General features: G+C 47.2%; 1 protein-coding gene across 2 annotated transcripts in view; it reads left to right on the top strand.

Annotated features, from left to right (window-relative positions):
- fignl2 (fidgetin like 2) overlaps positions 1-16,053 on the top strand; it is a 16,648-nt gene extending 595 nt beyond the window's left edge. For both annotated transcript variants that reach the window (XM_062458551.1, XM_062458550.1), the window contains exons 2-5: positions 1,413-1,554; positions 11,782-15,109; positions 15,164-15,842; positions 15,891-16,053. In XM_062458551.1, coding sequence (XP_062314535.1) covers positions 1,530-1,554; positions 11,782-13,835 — 2,079 coding nt within the window. In that variant the 5' untranslated portion in view covers positions 1,413-1,529 and the 3' untranslated portion in view covers positions 13,836-15,109; positions 15,164-15,842; positions 15,891-16,053. The remainder of the gene's footprint in view (positions 1-1,412; positions 1,555-11,781; positions 15,110-15,163; positions 15,843-15,890) is intronic.
- Positions 16,054-21,278: the final 5,225 nt, after the last annotated feature.

Raw genomic sequence — 21,278 nt, 5'->3', positions numbered from 1 at the left:
GTTTTGATGTATATTTGTGACCGGATAGTTGCCTGGAATGAGACCTGGGCTCATTGCATAATTTTGTGTGAATGAATGGATGCTCATTGCATAATTTTGTGTGAATGAATGGATGTTGGAAGACTGTAGACTGGCTGCGCTGTCTGCTGTTGACTTTTCCTGCTGTTTTGCAATTTGACAACATGCATGGAAATTGACGTTTTGCAACATGCACACATTTTGAGGTAGTGGGGAAAAATGACATGCTGTGCTTTTACCATTTATTCTTATTGAAGATGAGAACATATGTTTAAAATGTGTGGTCAGCTATTTTCTTTCATTGTAACTTTTCTTAAATTTTTTATAGAAATGCACTTGAATCTTAAAAAAAATATTTTTATTTTTTAGAAAACTCCTGTTATCACAGTCATTGTGTCACAGTAGCTTCTTAATAATAACAGCCTTTATAAATATCATGCATTTCCTCTGGGGGACCATACCATCTCTTAATGTTCTAAAACTTAACATTACTGTACATTAAATGAATAAGATGACTGTTTAAACTGTCAGAATTGTAAGAATAGCCTGAACGGTCATTAGTTCCACATCAGTATCTGTTCTTTAAAGAAGGAACATTTAGATGTTTTTTTTTTTTTTTTTGCAGTTTAATTAATGTATTGGACTCTTGTGACCCCCCCCCTCACAAACATCCTTCTATTTTATCGAGTTGACAACACAAACAATTAATACATCAAATAAATATATGTTTTTTGGTCACTCAATCTTCAGTTTTGTTTCTTAATTTTGCAGATGTTATGTGTTGGCTTTCATGAGAATGCAGTCTTTACTGCCCCAGCGCACATAGCCCTGGTATGCACGGTGCTTTTTGTAAGGCAGATTTAGAAAGCCTTCTTTAGAGACTGGACACAGGCTGACAATCAGCTTAATGCCTGTGTGCCTGCCTTTAATGAATACCTCTGTGTGTGTCAATTTGGATGACTGTGTGCGTGCGTGTGTGTTTCTATTTGTGTGTGTGTGTATATATGTATGTGTGTGTGTGTGCATGTGTGTGTGTGAATGTGTGTGTATGTGTGTGTGTGTGTGTGTGTGTGTTGTTGTTAGGTTTGCAGGCTTCCTCTTGGGTTTCTCAGTAATTCTGTCATTGGAGTGAATTCTTCCAGTTTTGTGTGTTTAGTTTTGTCCTGGTCTGTGAGTATGTGTGAAAGGGTTAGTTGACAAGTGTGTGTGTTTGTCCAGACATTGTTCAGCCTCTAACTGGTTCTTTCTCTCTCTCTCTCTCTCTCTCTCTCTCTCTCTCTCTCTCTCTCTCTCTCTCTCTCTCTCTCTCTCTCTCTCTCTCTCTCTCTCTCTCTCTCTCTCTCTCTCTCTCTCTCTCTCTCTCTCTCTCTCTGTCTCTCCCCCCCCCCTTTCAGGGCTTGCTCTTGCAGAATGTCAATGCGAACACATGCCGGTGATGGACTACAGGTGGACAGACACTAACCTGGCTATTACTGAACCACTCAACTCCTAACTGAGACCAGCTCCACAGAATGCTGAGTCCCATTGTCCCATATAGTAAGTACAGTAACATTGCATTTGCTCACTCTCATCTACCTGCCAAATTCCACAGCACCTCTCTGTGCTGGTTTGGACTTTGACTAAATCAATGGGTCCCTGTACATGGGAGCACACTCTGTACCTTTTTTTTATCAGACAAATCACCCCCCCCCCCCCCCCAACACACACACATACAAACACGAATACCCTGTGTGCATTTGGATATAGAAAACCTCAGTTCCAGTTCTGGACCTTGCCCGTGTGTTTCATCACCAGCGTGGAGGAGATGGATGGAGGGAGGGAGGGGAGAGAGGGAGGGAGGGAGGGAGGGAGGGGAGAGAGGGAGGGAGGGGAGAGAGGGAGGGAGGGAAATATATCAGAGCAGAGGAGCAGAGTTTGGCTGCAGTGATGTCTTTAGCAGCAGCAGCTCGTCCTTCTCCTGGTTTCAGAATTCAACCCCCCCCTCCGCTCCCCCCCCCTCCCCTCCCCGCCACCACCTCCACTATCACCCCTCCGTCCCTCCACCCTCCACCACCAACACCCTTCGATGCTGACCTAATAACTGACGTGTCCAGTTTTAGCCCCACCCCCTCAAGTATTCATTCATGTCCAGTGCTCTGCCTCTCCAAAACACCATTGTGCGGCCGCCAGCATGGGGCTGGCCTCCCCCAGCCTCAGCCTCCAGCCCCCCTCTCCACCCGGCTCTTTATCTCGCCTCAAAGGAGGTTTATTGGCATGACAGTTACAAGAATGGAGGGAAAAATCTAACAGGACACTCAATTTAAAAAGTATTACTTTATAATGAATGGATTAAATCCCCCCTTTTTTGCTTCTCTGAAATGGATTGAGGAGGCCATTGCTTGTGGTGCGTGTGGGAGGATAAGGATTCAAACTGGAAAAACACTCCGATTAGAACAGGCACACGTTCTTCTGACTTCTGAAAAAATCCAATTGTCTGTTACTGACAGATTTTTTGCATTTTAGAGTTTGTGGACAAACAACTTTTTTACCAGGGCAACGTAGTCCATGATTCCACAGCCATGTACTCCATCTTGGAGTCGAAAACATTACCCAACAAATAATCAATAAATTGTCATAAAAAAAGATGCTATGCATGGTGATTTTCCTTTTGAGGCCTGCAGTAAGTGCGTAACAATAAGTGCCATCCGCCCCTTGTATAACCTGGCAGTCCAGTCTGGCTCACTGGCCTCTCCACTGCTGGGGTGTACGTGCGGCTCCAGACTCCAAGAATGTCTCAAACGACTTGTGGAATAGTTAGCATGCCTTCAGACCCCTGCACACGGCTCTCCCCGGCCTGGACTCATCCATCACACCCAATATTGGCCTTTGTCTCAACTTTCCAAAGTCTTCTTTACGAGTGTACGATACTGGCTTTCTTGTACTGTACAGGCTGATGTCATTGACAGAGCAGCTCTGTTCCGCTGGGCTAAGACTGGTGGGACCATTAGGAACAGGCTGTCTAGTGTGTCTGGTAGGGCAGGAGGAGAGTCAGCCTGGGAGTTAGTCACCCTGTGTACTCTCTGAGGCTGTGACGTTCACACACACACACACACACACACATAGTCTTCAGCTGACACAACTGGCCGCATTCTTTCATTTGTGTTTCTTGATTCTGGCCAGAGCTCCGCCAGACAGACACCAAGCAAAGAGGGCCTGAGTGTCCTTGTGAACAGTCTCACCTCCATGTTGGAATTCTCTTTGTGGGGAAACGGGAGCGTTCCTGCTCTGTGTTACTTCGGACTCCCACTACAGGCATGTCAGTCTTGTTTGTGTTGGATAAATGACCGATGCACGTGAAAACGCAGATACAAACTCACCCACACACACAAACACTATCCTTTCCCTATAGATGGCCGGGCCCAAATCTTCCATTCACCTTCCCAGTGCATGCCCTCCCCCGCCCCACACACCCAGTGTGTCTGGCCCCTGGTTGCTGTATCTTCTCCATCCAGGGGACCTCAAGCTGGGGCCGAGCGGCCAGGGCCGGACCTGGAGGAAACCTGAGAGAGATTCCGGGGGCCATAGATACTCCTGGAGGGATTTGGCCCAAAGAATCTGTAATCTGCACTTCAAACACACTCCTAAATCAGTCCCAGGCCGGCAACCCAGGAGTGCCCTAACTCTTGTTGCTTGGGGGCCCCCGCTGTTGGAGCGATACCTTTTTCTTTTGAATCCCCGCACACACACACACACATACACACATGCATACATATACACACAGTCTGTGCAGCCCCAAGCTCCACAGCCCCTTCTCTAACTTTCACTCACCATTTTCCGTCTCTCTCTCTCTCTCTCTCTCTCTCTCTCTCTCTCTCTCTCTCTCTCTCTCTCTCATTCTCTCACACATAAACACACACATTCTCACTGTTGACGTCACTTTTGGGAAACCTTGCTCTCTCTCTTTGCGCACATACTTTGTTTCTCAGTCCACCCGTCCTCTCCCCACCTCACTTTCTTCACCCCCCCCCTCCCCAATCCTCCACACACCCTCCTTCCCACCCCTTTCTTTCTCAGTGAATGGCTTGTGAGGGTCCAGACTTAAATCATGAGGCATTTTGCATATAATAAGTGGAGGGGCCCATTCTGGCTCCGGCAGCAGGATGTGTCTCTAGCATATCTATCGCTTCCAGTGAGAGGGCTGGTGTGAGTGTGGTGGGGCAGGGACTGGGGCTGGGGCTGGGGCTGGAGCCCTTGTGTAAACACAGAGCCTGCTGAAGTGCCTGGGTGAATAAGAGCAGGGATCATTAGTGAGGGGTGTGAATGGGCTCTAATTAGGCCCTGGGTGCGAGGTCCAGTGTGCGTGTGTGTGCGCGCGTGTGTTCATGTGTGTGTGTGCGCGCGTGTGTTTTCATGTGTGTGTGTGTGTGTGTGTGCGTGCGTGTGTGCGTGCGTGCGTGCGTTCACGTGCGTGTGTGTTTGAAGAGGTTAGAGACATGCGGCCCCTGTGTCTCCATAGGTCCCTCCCAGCGTTCATCAGCTCATTAAGGAGACCTCAACTTCCATTAAGGAGCAGAATGGGAACAGGGTGGCGAGGTTACTGTGGATGGCTGGACTTCACAGGGGGCCTGAGGCAGCAGAATCCCGACCAACCGATGAGAAGCACAGGCTTCACCTCTGCAGAGCAGGAGTAAACGACCGCACTAGAGAACACTCCTGTTATCGCTATTCCGTCCACCGTTTGTTTGAGCTCAAATCCCATAAAAAACTGTTATTCACAGTGAAGCTGTGTGTTTGTGTGTGTTACAGTGCTAACAGAAAACATCCAATCCCAGAATTGTCCATGTGGTGAGAGGGCCAGAGTGTAATCTAGGAGATGGACCAGGGGATTTGGAAGAGCGGAGGGGAACGTGCTGCATGAAACAGAGGGAGGAAGGGAGTGGGGGGCGGGGGGGAGGGGGGGAGGCAGAGATTGGAAGGAAGAGAGCTAAAGAGGGCAAGATAGAGGAAAGACTTGGCGATGAGAGACAGATGGAGGGGGCGACTGGTCATCTCAGAGTATCAGGACAGCTGTTCTTTGATATATTAGTGGACACAATGACTTAACGTCAGCCTGCAGCGAGAAAATAGGGACCCTGTTTTCCTTAAAGGGAAAGGGGGCGGGGGAGGGTGTTTGCGTGTGTGTGTGTGTGTGTGAGGGGGGGTCAGCCTTGCCTGGCCTGGGCTCCTGCCATTTGCGGACGTGCGCTCGCGAGCTCGGGGGATGGTGGAGCCGTTTCAAAAATTATGAGCACGGCGGGATGCATCTAGATTTTTCTTCCTGCTCCAGTCTTCCGTTCTAGAAGGTGTGCTCCTCAAAGGAAGGTTGTGATTGTGGTTAGCGATTCTTTGCATGTTTGCCATTGAATCAATCTTAAACTGAACACCATCAAGCAGTCACCTCGATGCTACACACAAAACCACTCCAAATATTTGAAGATCCCAAACAGTCAACTGAAACATTGAAGACATTGAAGTCCATTAGTATTTGCACCCCACTTCTCCCTGTGCAACTGCCCACTGCCAGAATGATTTAGCTGTAGATAGCAGCAGCACAGCCCTGTATGCAGGGTGGACTCTAGAGCCAGAACACAGGATCCTGCCCTCACTCTGAAACATGGAGGAGCGCTGAACCTGACAACCAGCCCTCTGGACTGGTGTGTGTGTGTGTGTGTGTGTGTGGGAGAGAGAGAGAGAGAGAGACAGGGGGGTAGAGAGACAGAGAGAGGGAGAGAGAGCGACAGGGGTTAGAGAAACAGAGAGAGGGAGAGAGAGAGACAGGGGGTTAGAGAGACAGAGGCAGGGAGAGCGAGAGAGAGAGAGAGAGAGAGAGAGAGACAGGGGGTTAGAGAGAGAGAGAGAGAGAGAGAGAGAGAGAGAGAGAGAGGGTGTTGGAGAGACAGAGGGAGGGAGAGAGAGAAGGAGAGGAGAGGTGCAGCATGTCCCCTCAATGCCACAGCAGGAGTGGTTGTTCCTCCTCCAGGGAGCCGGTCTGTGAGGACGCGCAGCAGCTCCTGGCTGCGTGCTGGGCAGCAGGTGTGAGGACGCCCCTGTGAGCCCCCCACACGCTTCTGTTATTACATCTTTTTAGAGCCATGGGAGAAGGATCAGAAGAGAGAGAGAACGGCGGAGGGAGAGAGAGATTGTGTTTCCTTTGATTGATAGCAACCCTGTGACTAACGCACAGATTTATAATAATTTTCCTTTGCGGTACCCAATTATGCATGGCTGATAAATTATGATCCCCGGCTAGTCCAGTGTGGGCATTATTTCCAGCTAATGGATGTTTCGGGAGGGTCTCATGAAATCCCCCTGACTCCCACTGTGCCCTCAGGTGGTCGTCTTCTGTGCTGCCTCTAAGCCCCAAGGGCTTCTGCAGACCCTTTGTACACATCATCTACTGTACATATCCCCAGAATATCAGCTCCAAGCCTAACACAAGCTGATTATGTGTTCCCACTGAGTTTAATTGGCTAAACTTACCCCTCAGTATAAATACCACCCACCACTGCTATTGTAGATGTAGCTTTTCGGTGGCGTAGCTGCACGGTGGTTATTGAAGTGGTTGTTGCTTTCATGCTCAGAGGGTCTCAGAGTTTGAACCCCAGTGTGGGGAGAAACGGTAGGAAGCAGTACTGACTGGCATCGTGACACGGGATAGTGACACCAGTACTGAGTAGGGCTGACCAGATATATATTTTTTTTAATCAGGTCAGTTAAAAGAATAAGTGATCTCTATAAACAGAATGTCGCATTTGATTGCACGTTCCATATTGTCTTAGACGTCTCGGCAGATAATGTGGTGGTGTAGTGAACTTGATGTTTTTCATGACTCACTGTTCCACACACAGAAACAGACCGCACCATAAAGAGAATGGGCTATTTGATATTGATAAAATATAGATAATATATATAAAATATATATATATACTTGAAGGTTTCAGCTTCCTCATAAGAAAATATCAACCAACTTCCACATCAGTCAGTCAAGTCATCAAGCATGTGGACTAAAACACTTAGTCCAGGCACTATTCTCATGTATGAACCTATCTTAGCCTGAGCTACTCAGAATGCATGTGTTGAGCTGCAATGAGCTGAGCCTCATTTGGCATCCCTCACAGAACCTTGTTAAACAGCCCGGGCCGACGTGAGGCGTTGCATGCGGCAGTGCATTAATGACCTCCTGTTTACTGAATACTTATCAGCTGATGAACATCTGCGTCTTCTGCTACCTGGAGTCACGTTTGTGATTCGTCAGCACAAATATAGTCCCTGTCACACTGGTGTGCTCGATCTCTCTTTTTAAATCGTCTGTCCTCTCGGTCATCAAGTTATAATGCAGTACCATGGCATGTAGAACTACGTACGTGTCACTACTTTGTTGTATTAGTGTGAAAGAAAGCTATAGTGCGTCTAGGTATCCAGAAATATCAGAGGTGTTTTCCATTTGGCAAGACACCCTCCCGAGCACATTTGGATCTACTCACTCTATAAATGTAATTTGCCTGATGGGCCATCTAATGTCAATACGACCACCATTTGGAAATCGCACTGAGATACCTTCAGCATTTGATCAGTTTGACTTTGAATGAGAGCTAAATGGTTGGAACGGAAGGGTTTGTAAACTCCACACCATTCAATCAAAACACAACCCCCCACTGGGGGACCACCAGGAAGTCAGGCTGAGTATATAACAGCAGAGGCCACTTAGCCAAGTCACTACGGTAACTTAGAAACCCACGGCAGACAGCATCAGGCCTCAACGAGGAAGGAGCTGAATGGACCCAACCAGGATATGATCCGGTTAGATTGGCTTGACGCTGGTTCCTATCCTGCACAGCTGGGTGGAGCAGGTGGAGGTGGAGGGGGTTTACAGGGTCCGCTGGGATGGGGTGGCGCGTGCTCCTGAGGACAGCACTTATTGGACCGACCCAGAGCTCTCCTGTTGACAAGCTGCCTCGCGGCGGGAGGGAAGGGAAAAGGACAGGAGTGAGCTAGAGCCCCCTGGGGAGAGTTGTGAAGCAGGGCCGGGGGCAGTCCAGGACAGTGGAGCGTCCAGTAGCAGATGCCCTCCACGACTAGTCTTGCCTGCCGGGATCACATTGTGGCTCCATCCAGGCTGCACCTGTATCCCAGAAGCTCGCTAGTCCCACCCCGCTGACGCAAGCTGAGACCCATTTCTTTTCCCCCCTAAATCTCATCGGGACTTTGGGAAGCAGGAAATAGCGGTGGGACGCAGAGAAAACCGACAGAACGTCACTTCAGAGGACTTAACCCCCTCCTCCCCTGTCTCCGGAGTAAAGCAGAACTTGGTGGAGCAGGCCTCGTAAAGCGGGTCCCTGGGTGAAGCACATGTCTGTCGAGGAGGGCCCGGCCACTGTCTTCATCACGCACTCCTACAAAAGGACACAGCTCACACAGGTTCCTCAATAAATCCCAGGCCAGCACAAAGGCTGTCAGTGGACTGCTGCTGAATAGATTCATAAGATTTCCATAATTAGGCAGCCTGCGGACAATGGGATCCTTCAGGCTTTGTCTCAGGGCCAACAGGATTGTTCTAGGCGCAGACGTCTGCTAGCCCTGCTGCCTGGCCACCACAATACCCCCAACAGGCAGCAGAGAGGACGGAGTAGCAAACATCTGTCTCTCCTGGGGCTCAGAACACACACAAGCACACATGCATGCACACTTGCATGCAGACAAGCTTTTTATCAAGCCGTACTGAAAAGGGCACAGGCTGGATGGTTTTCCTTTCCTTAAACAATAATCACAATGCAGAGTCATCTTTAGAATCAGGGCCCATTTGTATACCCGTTACAAGGAAGATATGTTTGTGTAAATATGATTCCAATCTCCCAAAGACACCTACAGGACAGATCTTTACTAAGGAATGGTATAGAAAATAGGTATATGAGATCTTCCACCTTACATAAACGTTATTTGTGAGGCTTTATTGCATAATCCTCCATTATAATGAAAATTATAGTTGTCTTCCCGGCCAGTAAGTTCGATAAAGCCTGGAGGAACATTCACATTTCCCGATTCTAATCATAGTGTCCTTCCAGTGCCTAGTGCCAAATTAATCTGTGGAACTGGTCCAATTTCAACAGAAGTGTAGATTAGAGTTACTGCAGATTATCATGGAGATGTTGCTTTCAAAACCCCCAATCCCACTGAGGGCAAGATCTAATTAAAGCAAGGGGCTAAACCGGAGAGCAATCCTGCCACGTTCATCATGGGTGACTGACCAGCAGTGGCGGGCACGGTCAGATAGGGAAGTGACAGGGCTGGGTCCTTAAGGCCTCTCGTCGCTTCTGAGGAGAAAATAGTGTGATTGGATTCTTGGTTTCTCCCCTGATTGCGCAAAAAAGATGGCCGAGCCTGTCCCTCTGCTCACTCCAGCTGCAGCTCTTCTCGGCGGCAGTGACAGAGAGGAAGAAAAGAAGTGGTGTGTGTGTGTGTGTGTGAGGGGGCGGTGGGGGGGTGGGTCGTCTGCTGGTTCTGTGGTGTGCTGTTTCCATGATAGAGTGGACAGCCGTTAGCCCGCCTCGCTGAGTCCTCTAATGTCTGCCCCGGTCCGCCCCGGAGAGGACGGAACGCCTGCTGTCCACTCCTTCCTCTCCCTCCCTCTCTCCTTCCCTCCCCTTGCTGCATGGTTTTATGAGCTCCCCTGGGCTCTCATCCATCTCTGTCACACACAGGCCCCATTATTGGGCCGCTCACAAACTGGCCCTGCAGATGGGAACGGCCTGCAGGACGTATACTGTTTCCGCAGCCTGGACAATGACCTCCGAGTCAAACCACACCAAAAAAACTACGTGTCAGCTGGGTGTGGAGGAGCCGACTTTCTCCAGCATGTTCGTGAAAACAAAATGAACAACAACAACAAAAAACGCAGAAAGCGAGTCCTACACAGACCTGTAGCCTGTTCCTGGTAAGAAGGGGAATGCTGTGCTTAGACGACTTTAACTGGTTTGGACATTGGGAACTTAAGGCAGTGGATTTGAATATGAAGGGCCTGATAATCCAATGGCCATCTGGTCTTCTGGTTTGATCGGACTGAATAAACAGCAGACGTAATCTGAAGACACACACACACACACACACACACACACACACACACACACTGTGGAGGTTTTCAAGGCAGGGGGAAGAGAGAGAGAGGCCAGATTTGAGGGGGTAAAGCACAAGGAGAGTGTTATAAACCGGCTGTGCTGGATATTGAAGTTTGATTTAAATGGCAATAAGAATCCTGTCTCCACACACCCAGACAGAGGTATGAATAATGAATGGCAGGGCCTCTGAAGGGCAGTAATGACGCCTGGTGCTTTATTCCACTTTTTACCTCTCTATTTTCTGCCAGTGGAAGCCTTCGCCCCAGAGCTACATCGTGACAGCTCAATAATGCCAAGCTATTCCTGGAATGTCAAGCTAACGCCTAGGTTAAAAGTACCTGAGTCTTAAGGACAGTGCGATTGCCATTGGTAGTGTTACATAACGTTGTTCTCTGACAGTTGGCCCCTGTGCAATCCTCCTACAACCAATGGTAAAAAGGCTAACAAATGTTGTTGGTAGTGTTTCAATGAGCAATACGGTGTTGGTTGACTTGCCATCTGTTTCGGAATGTGCTTAGGATTTGGATAAGCAATCCTAAAGAATAACAAAGGCCAATGAATAAATAATCAACCGTAGGATGAAACTAACGAGAGAAAGAGCACGGGAGAGGGAAAAAGCAAAGGTGTGTGTGTGTGGGTGGGGGGTGGGGGGGGCGGGTTAGACATGGAAAGAAAAGTGACTGTTTCCCTCCATTAGCGCTAGCTGCCGTTAGCGCAGCCTTGCGTCCGCTGTGCTGCGCGGGGAGCAGGCCTGCATGATTAATCAGGACCCAGAGTGTTGGTGGTGTCAGCCAGAGTAGAGGGCATTCCACTCTCCCAATGTTCCATGGGAGGCTGCCCGATGAATAGCTCACTCTCTCCTGCTCCCCACCCCCCTCAAGAAGAAAAACATCTCCCTACCACTGTCCATTCACCCCTCCCTCCCTCCCGTCCTCCCCCTTCCCCCTCTCCAGCCCCCTGTCCAGCCGGCCACTGGGCCTTTTTGACGTGCTGTGGGTGGTGGGAGGGGGGATGGGGGTGGTGGTTGAATAAGGCATTCAGAGAAACATGCGCGAGCAGAGATAACAATGGCTCCTCTGGGAGACCTGCAGATGCTGCGCGGTTGCAGGGAAATTGTACTTATCACACACGCACAGAGAGCAGGGCTGGGAAACGGCCGATTCAATTCCTGCAACCGAACCCCCCCCGCCCTCCCCTTCTCTATTTCACTCTCTCTGCCCCTCACTTTTCTGTTTCTCGCCCTCCCTCCCACTCGCCCTCCCACTCGCCCTCCCTCTCGCCCTCCCTCTCTCTGAGTAACTTGAGCTCCTTCTGCTCCCAGGGATGATGGTGATAATAAAAAACGATTCCAAAGGAGAAAGCCCTCTCTCCCTCTCTCCCTCTCTCCCTCTCTCCCTCTCTCCCTCTCTCCGTCTGTCTGGAGACAGGAGGGGCCGTGGTCCGTGTGGCGCGTCAGAGAAGAGGAGAAACACATGAGAGAAGGGATGGAGAGACGGCCACCGCTTCATCCCTGTCCAGACCATGCACCCCCCTCCCTCCAGGCAGCCTGGCTCGTTAGGCGGCGCCTTGACGACGATGCGAGTGCTAGCCTTCGTGTTGATCTAACCGGTGTGTGTGTGTGTCTCTCCTGTAGGCCTATTGAAGATGCACTGGAACCCGGAGCATGCCCAGCCCCTCAGCCAGTGGCCCGAGCAGCACTTGGACGTGTCCTCCACCACATCCTCCCCGGCCCACAAGTCCGAGCTGTACGCCGGGCGCGGCCGCGGCAGCCACGCTTGGGCCAACGACGACATCTCGGCCCTCACCGCCTCCAACCTGCTGAAGCGATACGCCGAGAAGTACTCGGGCCTGCTGGATTCCTCCTACGAGCGCCCGCCGCCTCTGAGCGCCGGCTACGCCGAGGGGCCTGGGGCGTTCGCCGGCCTCAACGGCCCCAAGACGGAGCTGGAGCCCTGGCCGCTGACTCACGGCTCTGAAGGGGGGTACCCCCTGGTGGCCCCCGGGGGCCTCGACAGCCTGTCTGGCCCCAAGGCTGTGGCTGCCAGTGCAGGGCCCCAGGGGGCGAGTAGCGTGTCAGTGATCAACAGTAACCTCTCAGACTCTGGCTACAGTGGCAGCAGTTCCTGTAACGGCTCCCACTCGGGCGAATACCCGCCCAGCTACAATGGCTCCTACCTCTCCTCTGGCTACTGTCCCCAGCCCAGCGCAGCCCTTCCCCCGGCCTCGCTCCACGCGCTCCAGCCCCCATCCACCCTGGTGCCGACCTACTCACCCTCCAACCCAGTCTACAACTACCCCCACAGCAGCTACCCCCACCAGGCCAGTCTGACCCCAAGCTTTGGTCACCCGTCATCAGGCTACCTGACTTCGGGCCTGGCCGCCCCCACCCCCTTGCCCTCGCGGCCCACTGCGGTGGGGGGCAGCTATAGCTACCAGAACGCTATCCTAGGGGGGTCTGAGTCTGGGGGTCCGCTAAAGAGGAAGGCCTTTGAGATGACACTTGACGAAGAGGAGGAGGGTGATGGCTCACGCTACAGGAAGTACGGCTACGACCCCATGAAGACCGGAGGAGAGTCGCCCTACAGCTTGGCCGACAAAGGCGAGTGTCGGGGAAACGGCTTCAGTGGAGGCAGCACAGACTCTCAGGCCTTCAAGCCCAGTAAACCTTCCCCTCAGCCTCTGGTTTCTCCTCCCTACGGGGTGGCCGGCGAGTACAGCCCCCCCACGGGCCTGACAGGGGAGAACGGAGGGGAGGAGCAGGGATTCTCCCAGCGGCACCGCTCCCACGCCCACAAGCGGCCCTCTCTGTGTAGCCAGGCCGGGGAGGCCCTGAAGAGCCCCGACCCCCGTGTGCTGGACCTGGTGGACGGGGAGCTGCTGGACTGCAGCCCTGCCCTGCTGTGGGGGGAGCTGGTGGGCCTCACCCACGTCAAGGCGGCCCTGGAGGAGGACCTGCTGTGGCCCGTGCTCCGGCCAAGCCCCGGGCTGCGCCCACCCAGAACCGTCCTGCTGTTTGGCCCCCAGGGAGGGGGGAAGACCACCCTGACCCGCTCCCTGGCCTCCCAGCTGGGGGCCTCCTTCTACCGGGTGAGTGGCGCCATGCTGGCCTCCAAGTGGAAGGCGGAGGCAGAGCAGATCCTGGGGGCGCTGCTGCAGGTGGCAGGGGCGCGGCAGCCCTCGGTGGTCCTGATCAGCGAGGTGGAGGCCATGGAGGAGGAGGGGCTGAGACCCGTGCTGCTGGCCGCCCTGGAGAAGGCCCAGCTGGGCTCGGCGGGGCTGCTCCTCGTGGTGTGTGCCACGGGCCGGCCCGACATGCTGCAGGAAGCCGTGCATCGGAGCTTCGCCAAGCGCTACCACGTGGGGCTGCCCGACCCGGCCATGCGCAGACAGGTGCTGCTGCAGACGCTGGCACCGCAGGGCTGCAGCCTGAGCGAGAGGGAGCTGAGCGCGGTGCTGCAGCGCTGCGAGGGCTTCTCCGTGTGGGAGCTGCTGCAGCTCTGTCAGCAGGCGCTGGCCTCCTCCGCCGCCTCCTCCGCCGCCTCCTCGGGGCCCATGCACGGCCTCGCCACGCCCAGCAACCCCCCAGCTTTCACAGACTTTGAGAATGCCTTCTGCAAGGTGCGCACAAACACCACCCCGAAAGAGCTGGACACTTGTATGGAGTGGAGCAAAGTGTATAGCCACTGAGGAGGCAGCCAGCCACTGTAGGGAAACGTTCATTTGATCTGGCCCCTGCTCTGACCTGACAAGCCTTGGGAATGTCAATATCTTTCTCTGTTTTTGTTTTTTTCTTTCTTCATTACCTATTATGCAGCCAAAAGAGTGTTAGGTTTAGAGGGGAAAAAAAGCTCAATCATTTGAGTGCTGACACGCAAATATATATTCATTATACCAGGTGAAGCATGCCATGGTATGCTGTTTCATTTGCTCTAAATATACATATACTTTATTTCTCCCAAAGAACAGAATGATGAATAGGCCTTCGTGGGTGGGTCATGGTTACTTTTTTCCAATCAAATGGGAAAAAAATAGACATTTAGTCAGAAGCTCTCAAAGATCCTGATTAACCCTTGGTCCAGGACAAAATCAGTTATTTGTTGCTAGGTGAAGTGGTCCAAGATTCTGGATAATCAGGGTTCGGGAAATCCCCACCTTTGACTGCTACTCAGGATTGTATTTATTGCCAGACCGCTGCGGTGGTATTGTAGAGTTTATTTAGTCTTTCATCTACCATCGATCATTTGACAAGAATAAAAAAGGGCTTAGGATCTTTTTCAGCAACCACCATCTTGTTTTGACCAAAAAACAAGATGTTTTATTTTAGGGGAGGCCATGTTTTCGGTCTCTCCTATGATGAATTGAGAAAATAATCTTTTTAGCTTCTCGCCAAAATCACGACATGACAATTGGTATAATGTATTATCTTTATATTTAAATAATCAAATGGACAGCTTATGTACTGTATTATTCATTTAAACTGGTCTTTTAGCGTGCACTTTGACAAAGCACAGGTGTTTTCTTCTCTTGCTAGTAGCTACAGTATTATTTACCGTCCTCTTACTGAATGTCTTTCCAGAACAGAAACAAAGCATTCATCCTTACTGATTTTAGAAAGAACATTTTAGCTGATAAATGTGGTTCAACCTCACAAGCATCACATATGAATAAAAAGTACCGTAATATATTGTTGAAAACCTTCTACATACACACACACTATATATATACACACACGTGTATATATAGTATTGATAGTCTGCCACACATTCCACCTTCAAATCAATTTACCTGAGAAATGTGTTTCCTGCCCTTAGTCAATAACCACAGCTTCCCTAAAATCATTTGTCTTCTTGTTCACCTACTCCTTTTATTTCTTAATATGTGTAGTCTTGTTAAAATGCTCAGGAAGAATTTCTTTACCTCAGAAATAATAAAGAAAGAATGTATGTAATTTTAGGGTGTTAGTAGTGAGAGAGAGAGAGAGAGAGAGAGAGAGAGAGAGAGAGAGAGAGAGAGAGAGAGAGAGAGAGAGAGAGTTGTGCAGAGCAGGGAGGAAGAGAGACCTGACACAGTTCTGCTTACCCACTGCAGCTGGGCTTTACCTCGGGAGAGAAACTTGAAAATGCTACAAAAGAGTAACATTGAATGTAATTCAGGTATTTCAAAGGATATTTGATGCCATAAATCCATGTTTTTATTATATATGAATATATAAATACATTTTTTCTTATCCTTATTCTTTATTATTATGTAGATTTGTTTTTGGTGGAATGATGGTTGTCTTCATGAAATGTTATGTAGAACACAGAAAATATTCCTTTTTTGTTGGACAAACCGTTTACTGATCCCCCAAAGTGTTTACAGAATCTATACATGCTTACATGCTATGAATATATTTGGATGAACACATGGTCTTTGTTTAAAGATGTAAATAAAACTTGCCCAAGCATTAACGTGCGCTCAATTAAGTTACCTGAGCACAGAAAATAGTGATCTCATATTTTAAAACAAGAGACTAAACCTAATGATTAATCACACAGTTGGCAGCTAATCATGTCTGAAGACTAATACAGTTAATCACATACTCAAATACCCTACAGACATTATGTGGATTTACCTAACCTGTAGAGGATCCACAGGGAACAGCTCCGTTTAACAAGCTGGAAAAATGCAGTCACTCGACCGCTAGGTACTGAGGTTGCTAGGTACTGAGGTCGCTAGGTACTGAGGTCGCTAGGTACTGAGGTCATGCTTATTTGACTGTTGCCATGGTCATGTGGAGGGCAGCACATATGATGCAATGATCCAGCCCCTCCCTTCCAACCCCCAACCAACACCACCCCCACACACACAACCCCCCTTCCCTGTCTCTTGGTCCCTAACCCAATCTCATTACAGAGGACCCCCCACCCCCCCCACCCCCAGATGCTGAGTTTCAATGGCCATGTGGCTGCCCCCCCCCCCCCCCCCTCCCTATGCAGATCATTTAGAGTGGTTGCACCCTGATTGATGTCCAGCAACCCAATAGCACCCTTCTACCTCTACAGTACAGCTGCTGGCTTTAGTCATGCCAAACAGCCAGGTCAATCAGACTGACCCCTCTCCTCGTCCCAGAACCCCTCGGTAAACCACAGAGGACGCCTGCCTGTGGGAGCTACTGAGTTATGGTTCAGAGAGGGGCTGTGATTATTTACATTTTGTAACATAAGGATAAATTAACAACAATCACTTGGAAACACAATAGACTCTCCAATACAAAATCAGTTATCATGGTCAACTGTGTTGGTCTAATTGAAGTAATAGTTTAGGCATGATATGTATCAATAGTTTACAGTGGTTCATTGGGACTTGTAGCATATCAACTAATTGATTTACATTAGCTTAGTACTGACTCTAAAGACCACGCACGTTAATGAAACACTTTGATGCATTGTTGTGTTTATTACTACTTGAATCAGGTCAGTCAGTAGGACTGACCTGATGATCGTTATGTGTTATTGGCTTCTGGATGAGGTAGTTGCTCAGTCTGATGATCTGAAATAGTTTGTGTCAGAAAGATGACAAATTCTCTATCAGAGAATGTTTTTATACAGAGAAAAAATAGCCAAATGACATCGACCGAAACCAAGATTGCTACATTTTATAAGTAACATTCTGTTCAGAAAGCCTCACAAATCATGTCTGTTAATCATGTCTGTTAGGATTGTAATCATGTGTGTTAAGATTATAATCACTGAAGCCTGAAACATCCACTAAACATCTCCTCTGGTTCATTCTTATCTCTTAAGACCTTCTGAGTAAACAAAAGATACCAAAACAGTCTGTCCAACAAACCAGGTTTTTTGTTGTTGTTTATGATCTATTCACAGTCATTTTGTTATTGGTTCTTGTACATTTTCTGTAACCATTTCTACCTCATTTTTGCAACATATTGTACATGAAAGTATTTATTTCATGTCTTTTTAAATGTCTGTTTAAAAAAATGAAATGTTCTTATACTGTAATGGTCTACCTCAGAAAAAGACTGTATTTTAAAAGAAGATAAACCCACAATATTAAACAATATGTCAATATTGGACTGTTATTTGTTTTTAATAGTGTCAGAAGCAATTTCATCACTGGTCACTTGCAATTGCCCAGAGTGCAGGAATGACTACATTGTCCAGCCTTACCTAACATCCATATCCTTACATTGACCCAAATGTTAAGGTCAGTAAAGTCACTTAAACTGATTAACAAATCGTTTAATGAATTGACACTCTAATGAGTATTAACATTTGCTATACCGTAGACTGGATGTAATTGCAGATACTAAAGTGTAAAGCCAAGTCAATTTAACGCAAATAAATCTCAGAACAAGCACTAAAATAAAGAGATATACTTCATAAAGACATATTTGATATATAGTCGTGTTGTTACAAGTACATCATTTTATACATATATTTCCCTCTTCTATGGTCTTCTCAAGCTATTATTTTGCATTGTGTTCATCGTAGTTCATTTGACAGGCCCAGAGCAACAGCAGCCCAGAGAACCAGAGCCCAGCCTCAGAAGCACAGAGGTCCTTCATCCCTGTCACTGTCAGCCAACTACTACTGCTCCCACTGACCACAAACCTCTGCTTTTCCGGGTTTTTCCTACATTAGTGAAGCACCCAACTGACTATGAACCTTCTAAAATCAATGAGGTATTAGTAGTATCAGAGCTACTCAAACATGGGAGGCTTACAAGTTAGAATTAGTCAACATCTGTGTATGAATCCCTGTGGAGTGTGGGTAGTGGTGTTAGTGATGACAGAGTAATTAATTGTCTAATAATGATGCATAGCTCTGTTATGGCCACAACCTTGTACAGTCACTGCCCTTCATCCTTTGATGAAGGGTAATTGTTCCTGCAGCTGTTTGGAAATAATGTCCTAGATTTGACCCTGATAAACAACAAAATACATACTGTAGAAACATAACCTTGGAAAGGGAAGAAAAGTTAGCTTGGTGGAAAAGTTGGCTGACATGTTAGACATAGACCACGAAGTTAGTCAGAACAAGACAAAAAAAAATGAATTTGCCGATCCAGAACCATTTTGTTTGTGACCAATAGTTTTGAATAATGGATGACACCATTTAGTAAGTTAAATGGTAATCCAATTTGTTGTTTGAAGACATTTTGGTGTAACTTTGAAAGGTGCAACACCATGAAAAGTACATTTACTACCAGAGCATTACCACATTAGTTGTTGTTAACATCACTAAGCCTCAAATATCTGCTGTAACTTAATGTACTAAACAGAGTTAGGGCAAGGAAAGCCACTGTGCTGTAGTAAAAAGTAAAGGTTAAATCGCCATAAATTTTCTTTTAACCTACCAAGTCTACATTTGATTTGGTACTAAATGTGGTGTAACCAAAGTCACTTTTAAAGTCACTTTTTTATCATATAAAATATTAAGATGATAGAATCTTAGCTTATCTGTCATTGTTAAAAAACCACCAGCTTTCCAAGCCAATAGGTTTAATCTCCAACAATATTGGCACAGACACAGTGACCAGCTAATGATGCATCCTTTGTGTCCTTCCGAAAGATTTGTGTCCAAGAGTAAGTCAATCACACTCTCTGCCCTGCTAATTGGATGTAATTAGGCAAGTAGGGTTAATAATGGACTAATAAAAGATGCTAATGAGCCGTCATCCTATTTATTCATAATCTCCCAGAGAGAAGAGGCATACAGCTTCTTATTAACACCACACGTTTGACAGCAAAATAATGAGCTGTAAGTTAACAATAAAGTTGTCAAACAATGCATGGTCCAGCACCTTAAGTTGCAGTTTCAGTCACACAGGTATACATTTCAGTCACACACCCTAAGTTTCAGTCACACAGGTATGGACATACTGTACATTCATGACAAAAACATGAAACATGTTCACGATACCCAACACGAATGAAAAGGGGTCATCTTATTTGTTGAATCCCATTACACATGGAAACAAGGTGCAGTCTCCCCCCCCACCCCCAACGCTGCACCTCCATTGTCCAGACCAGCCTTGATTCTGACAAGGTTGACATCAGAGGAGAGCTCTGACACTGGGTGAGTTAGGGCTGCCAGCTGTTAGCAATCAAGTCTATTTTGAAGTCAGGGACACAGGGACCCCCAGGGCCAAAGCAGCAGCTAGCCCAACCCCTAGCCCCCACCACGATTCACAACCCCTGAGCCCCAGTTCCTGAGAGAGACTGCACAGCTGTATTGATTCCAGATGTTGCTGTCCTGTAGTCAAAGGATTTTTACCTAAGAGGACCCCAAATAATGATTTGGAAGCAACTGTAATGGTATATTCAGTGTGCCTTTCTTTAATTTTATAGCTGAAAAAGACCATTTACATGTGCAAACAGAATAAGAGTTCATGAGCGTTAGTAACCAGCAACAGTCTGACGTGAACCAACTTCCCACGTCTCATTATGAACAAGTCTTGAGTTCTTGCAGGCCTTGTCCTTGACAGAGAAACTACAGCATCGTCTCTACTTGGTTCTCAAAGAACTGGGTTGTTTTGTAATACTGCTCTCTGTACATCTATGGAATGAATCTAATGTGTTTGTCCTCACAAATATATGCTATAGGATCAGATAATTCATCCAAATACAGTACCAATATTTGACATACATAAACCAGACTGTGACATTAGTCAAACCTTTACATCTGTAGCTAACATTATGTTGACTAGACCAGGACATTAAAGATTAATCAAAGGTCTGTAGGAAATAGGTTTAGACAGGTGGAATGCTATGCCTAAAAGATTACTGACCTCTTTCTTCTCTCATCATCTTGACTTTAATAAAGAAAACAAAAAAATGCAATTATATTTAAGCCTACATTAGTTATTTAGTATTGAATCAATAACCAATCAAAATCAAATCAATCTTCGCTTCTTTTGACACTAAATGCGCACACCAGCACTGTCAATGTCTTATTTTGTCCGGTCTTCCACTTCCCTCTAGTGGCAAGCCAAAGCAATGTAAAATGTATGAAAATGAATAAGGTACGATAGAAAAATGCAGTATACAAATGTATAAATGTATATACAAATGTAAAAAATTTGCAAGGATACAAAAAATGATACACACATTCATTTTGCATCGCAAAAGAAAAAGAGATACCCTTTTTAGATACCAAAAAACTATACGCACGTGAATTTAGCATTGCGAATAAAAAATTTATGATACCTTAAAGACAACCTGTGTGAAGCACAGTTCTGTCCCTCACACAGATGATGTTACCGCGGGTGCAGGGTGCATTTGCACCCCCTACTGTTGGGATAAAAAGAAATAACATTTTCAAATTACGGTAATGTAAACAAAAACGATTAAAGGATTTTAGAACATTTTTAAGTGATGTCAGAGGTGTATGTTACATCATGGTTTGTCGTACTCTAATGATTAAAATTTTAAATGTTAAGATGTAGGCCTACTATTAGCCTAATTTTGAGCATGTTTTTGTAAGCAAAAAAAATAATTCACTACCCTTTGCACCCCCAGTTTTAAAACCTAGAATCGCCTATTGCCCAACAATATAGATAAGACGGTTTATTTGAGCTATTTGTTTATGGCAATGGGTTGTTTAAAAAATAAATACAAAATGATGCCAAGGTAACAATTATAGTACATAGAAAAAATGTGTTAGCTGGGACATGTCATATTGGTTATGACTCATTGATAGAAAATAAGTCGGTGCGCAGACATGCCATGAGACGACACAACGATCAGAAACCTTTCTCCATATCTTGAAATATTTACTCGAACTTACTCGACTGCATGTTTGTTAAATGAGTCAACATGACTGCTCACTGGCCCGTGCAAGTCCTTTACTGCTACGACACTTTTAAATCTAACTTCAGTTTCGTGTGGGCTATAACAAAACATGTCTTATTTTGCCCCCTCAACGCAGTTCTTGAAAACATTATATTTGCTTACCATTGTTAAGAACAATGTTTGTTGTGGATTATATAAATTGGTGAAACATACCAACATAACTAAATCAACATGGGAAAATAAGTTACCATTTTGTAAACGAATGAACATAACGAAATGAAAACAAAAAAACACCATGTTTGTCCATGATATCAGGAAGTCCCTGTCCAATTGTT

This window comes from Osmerus eperlanus, chromosome 4, assembly GCF_963692335.1.
Source record: "Osmerus eperlanus chromosome 4, fOsmEpe2.1, whole genome shotgun sequence".
In the NCBI taxonomy this organism is placed as follows: domain Eukaryota; kingdom Metazoa; phylum Chordata; class Actinopteri; order Osmeriformes; family Osmeridae; genus Osmerus; species Osmerus eperlanus.
The sequence above is the reverse complement of the archived record's forward strand: the minus strand, read 5'-3'. Positions and strand labels throughout refer to the sequence as shown.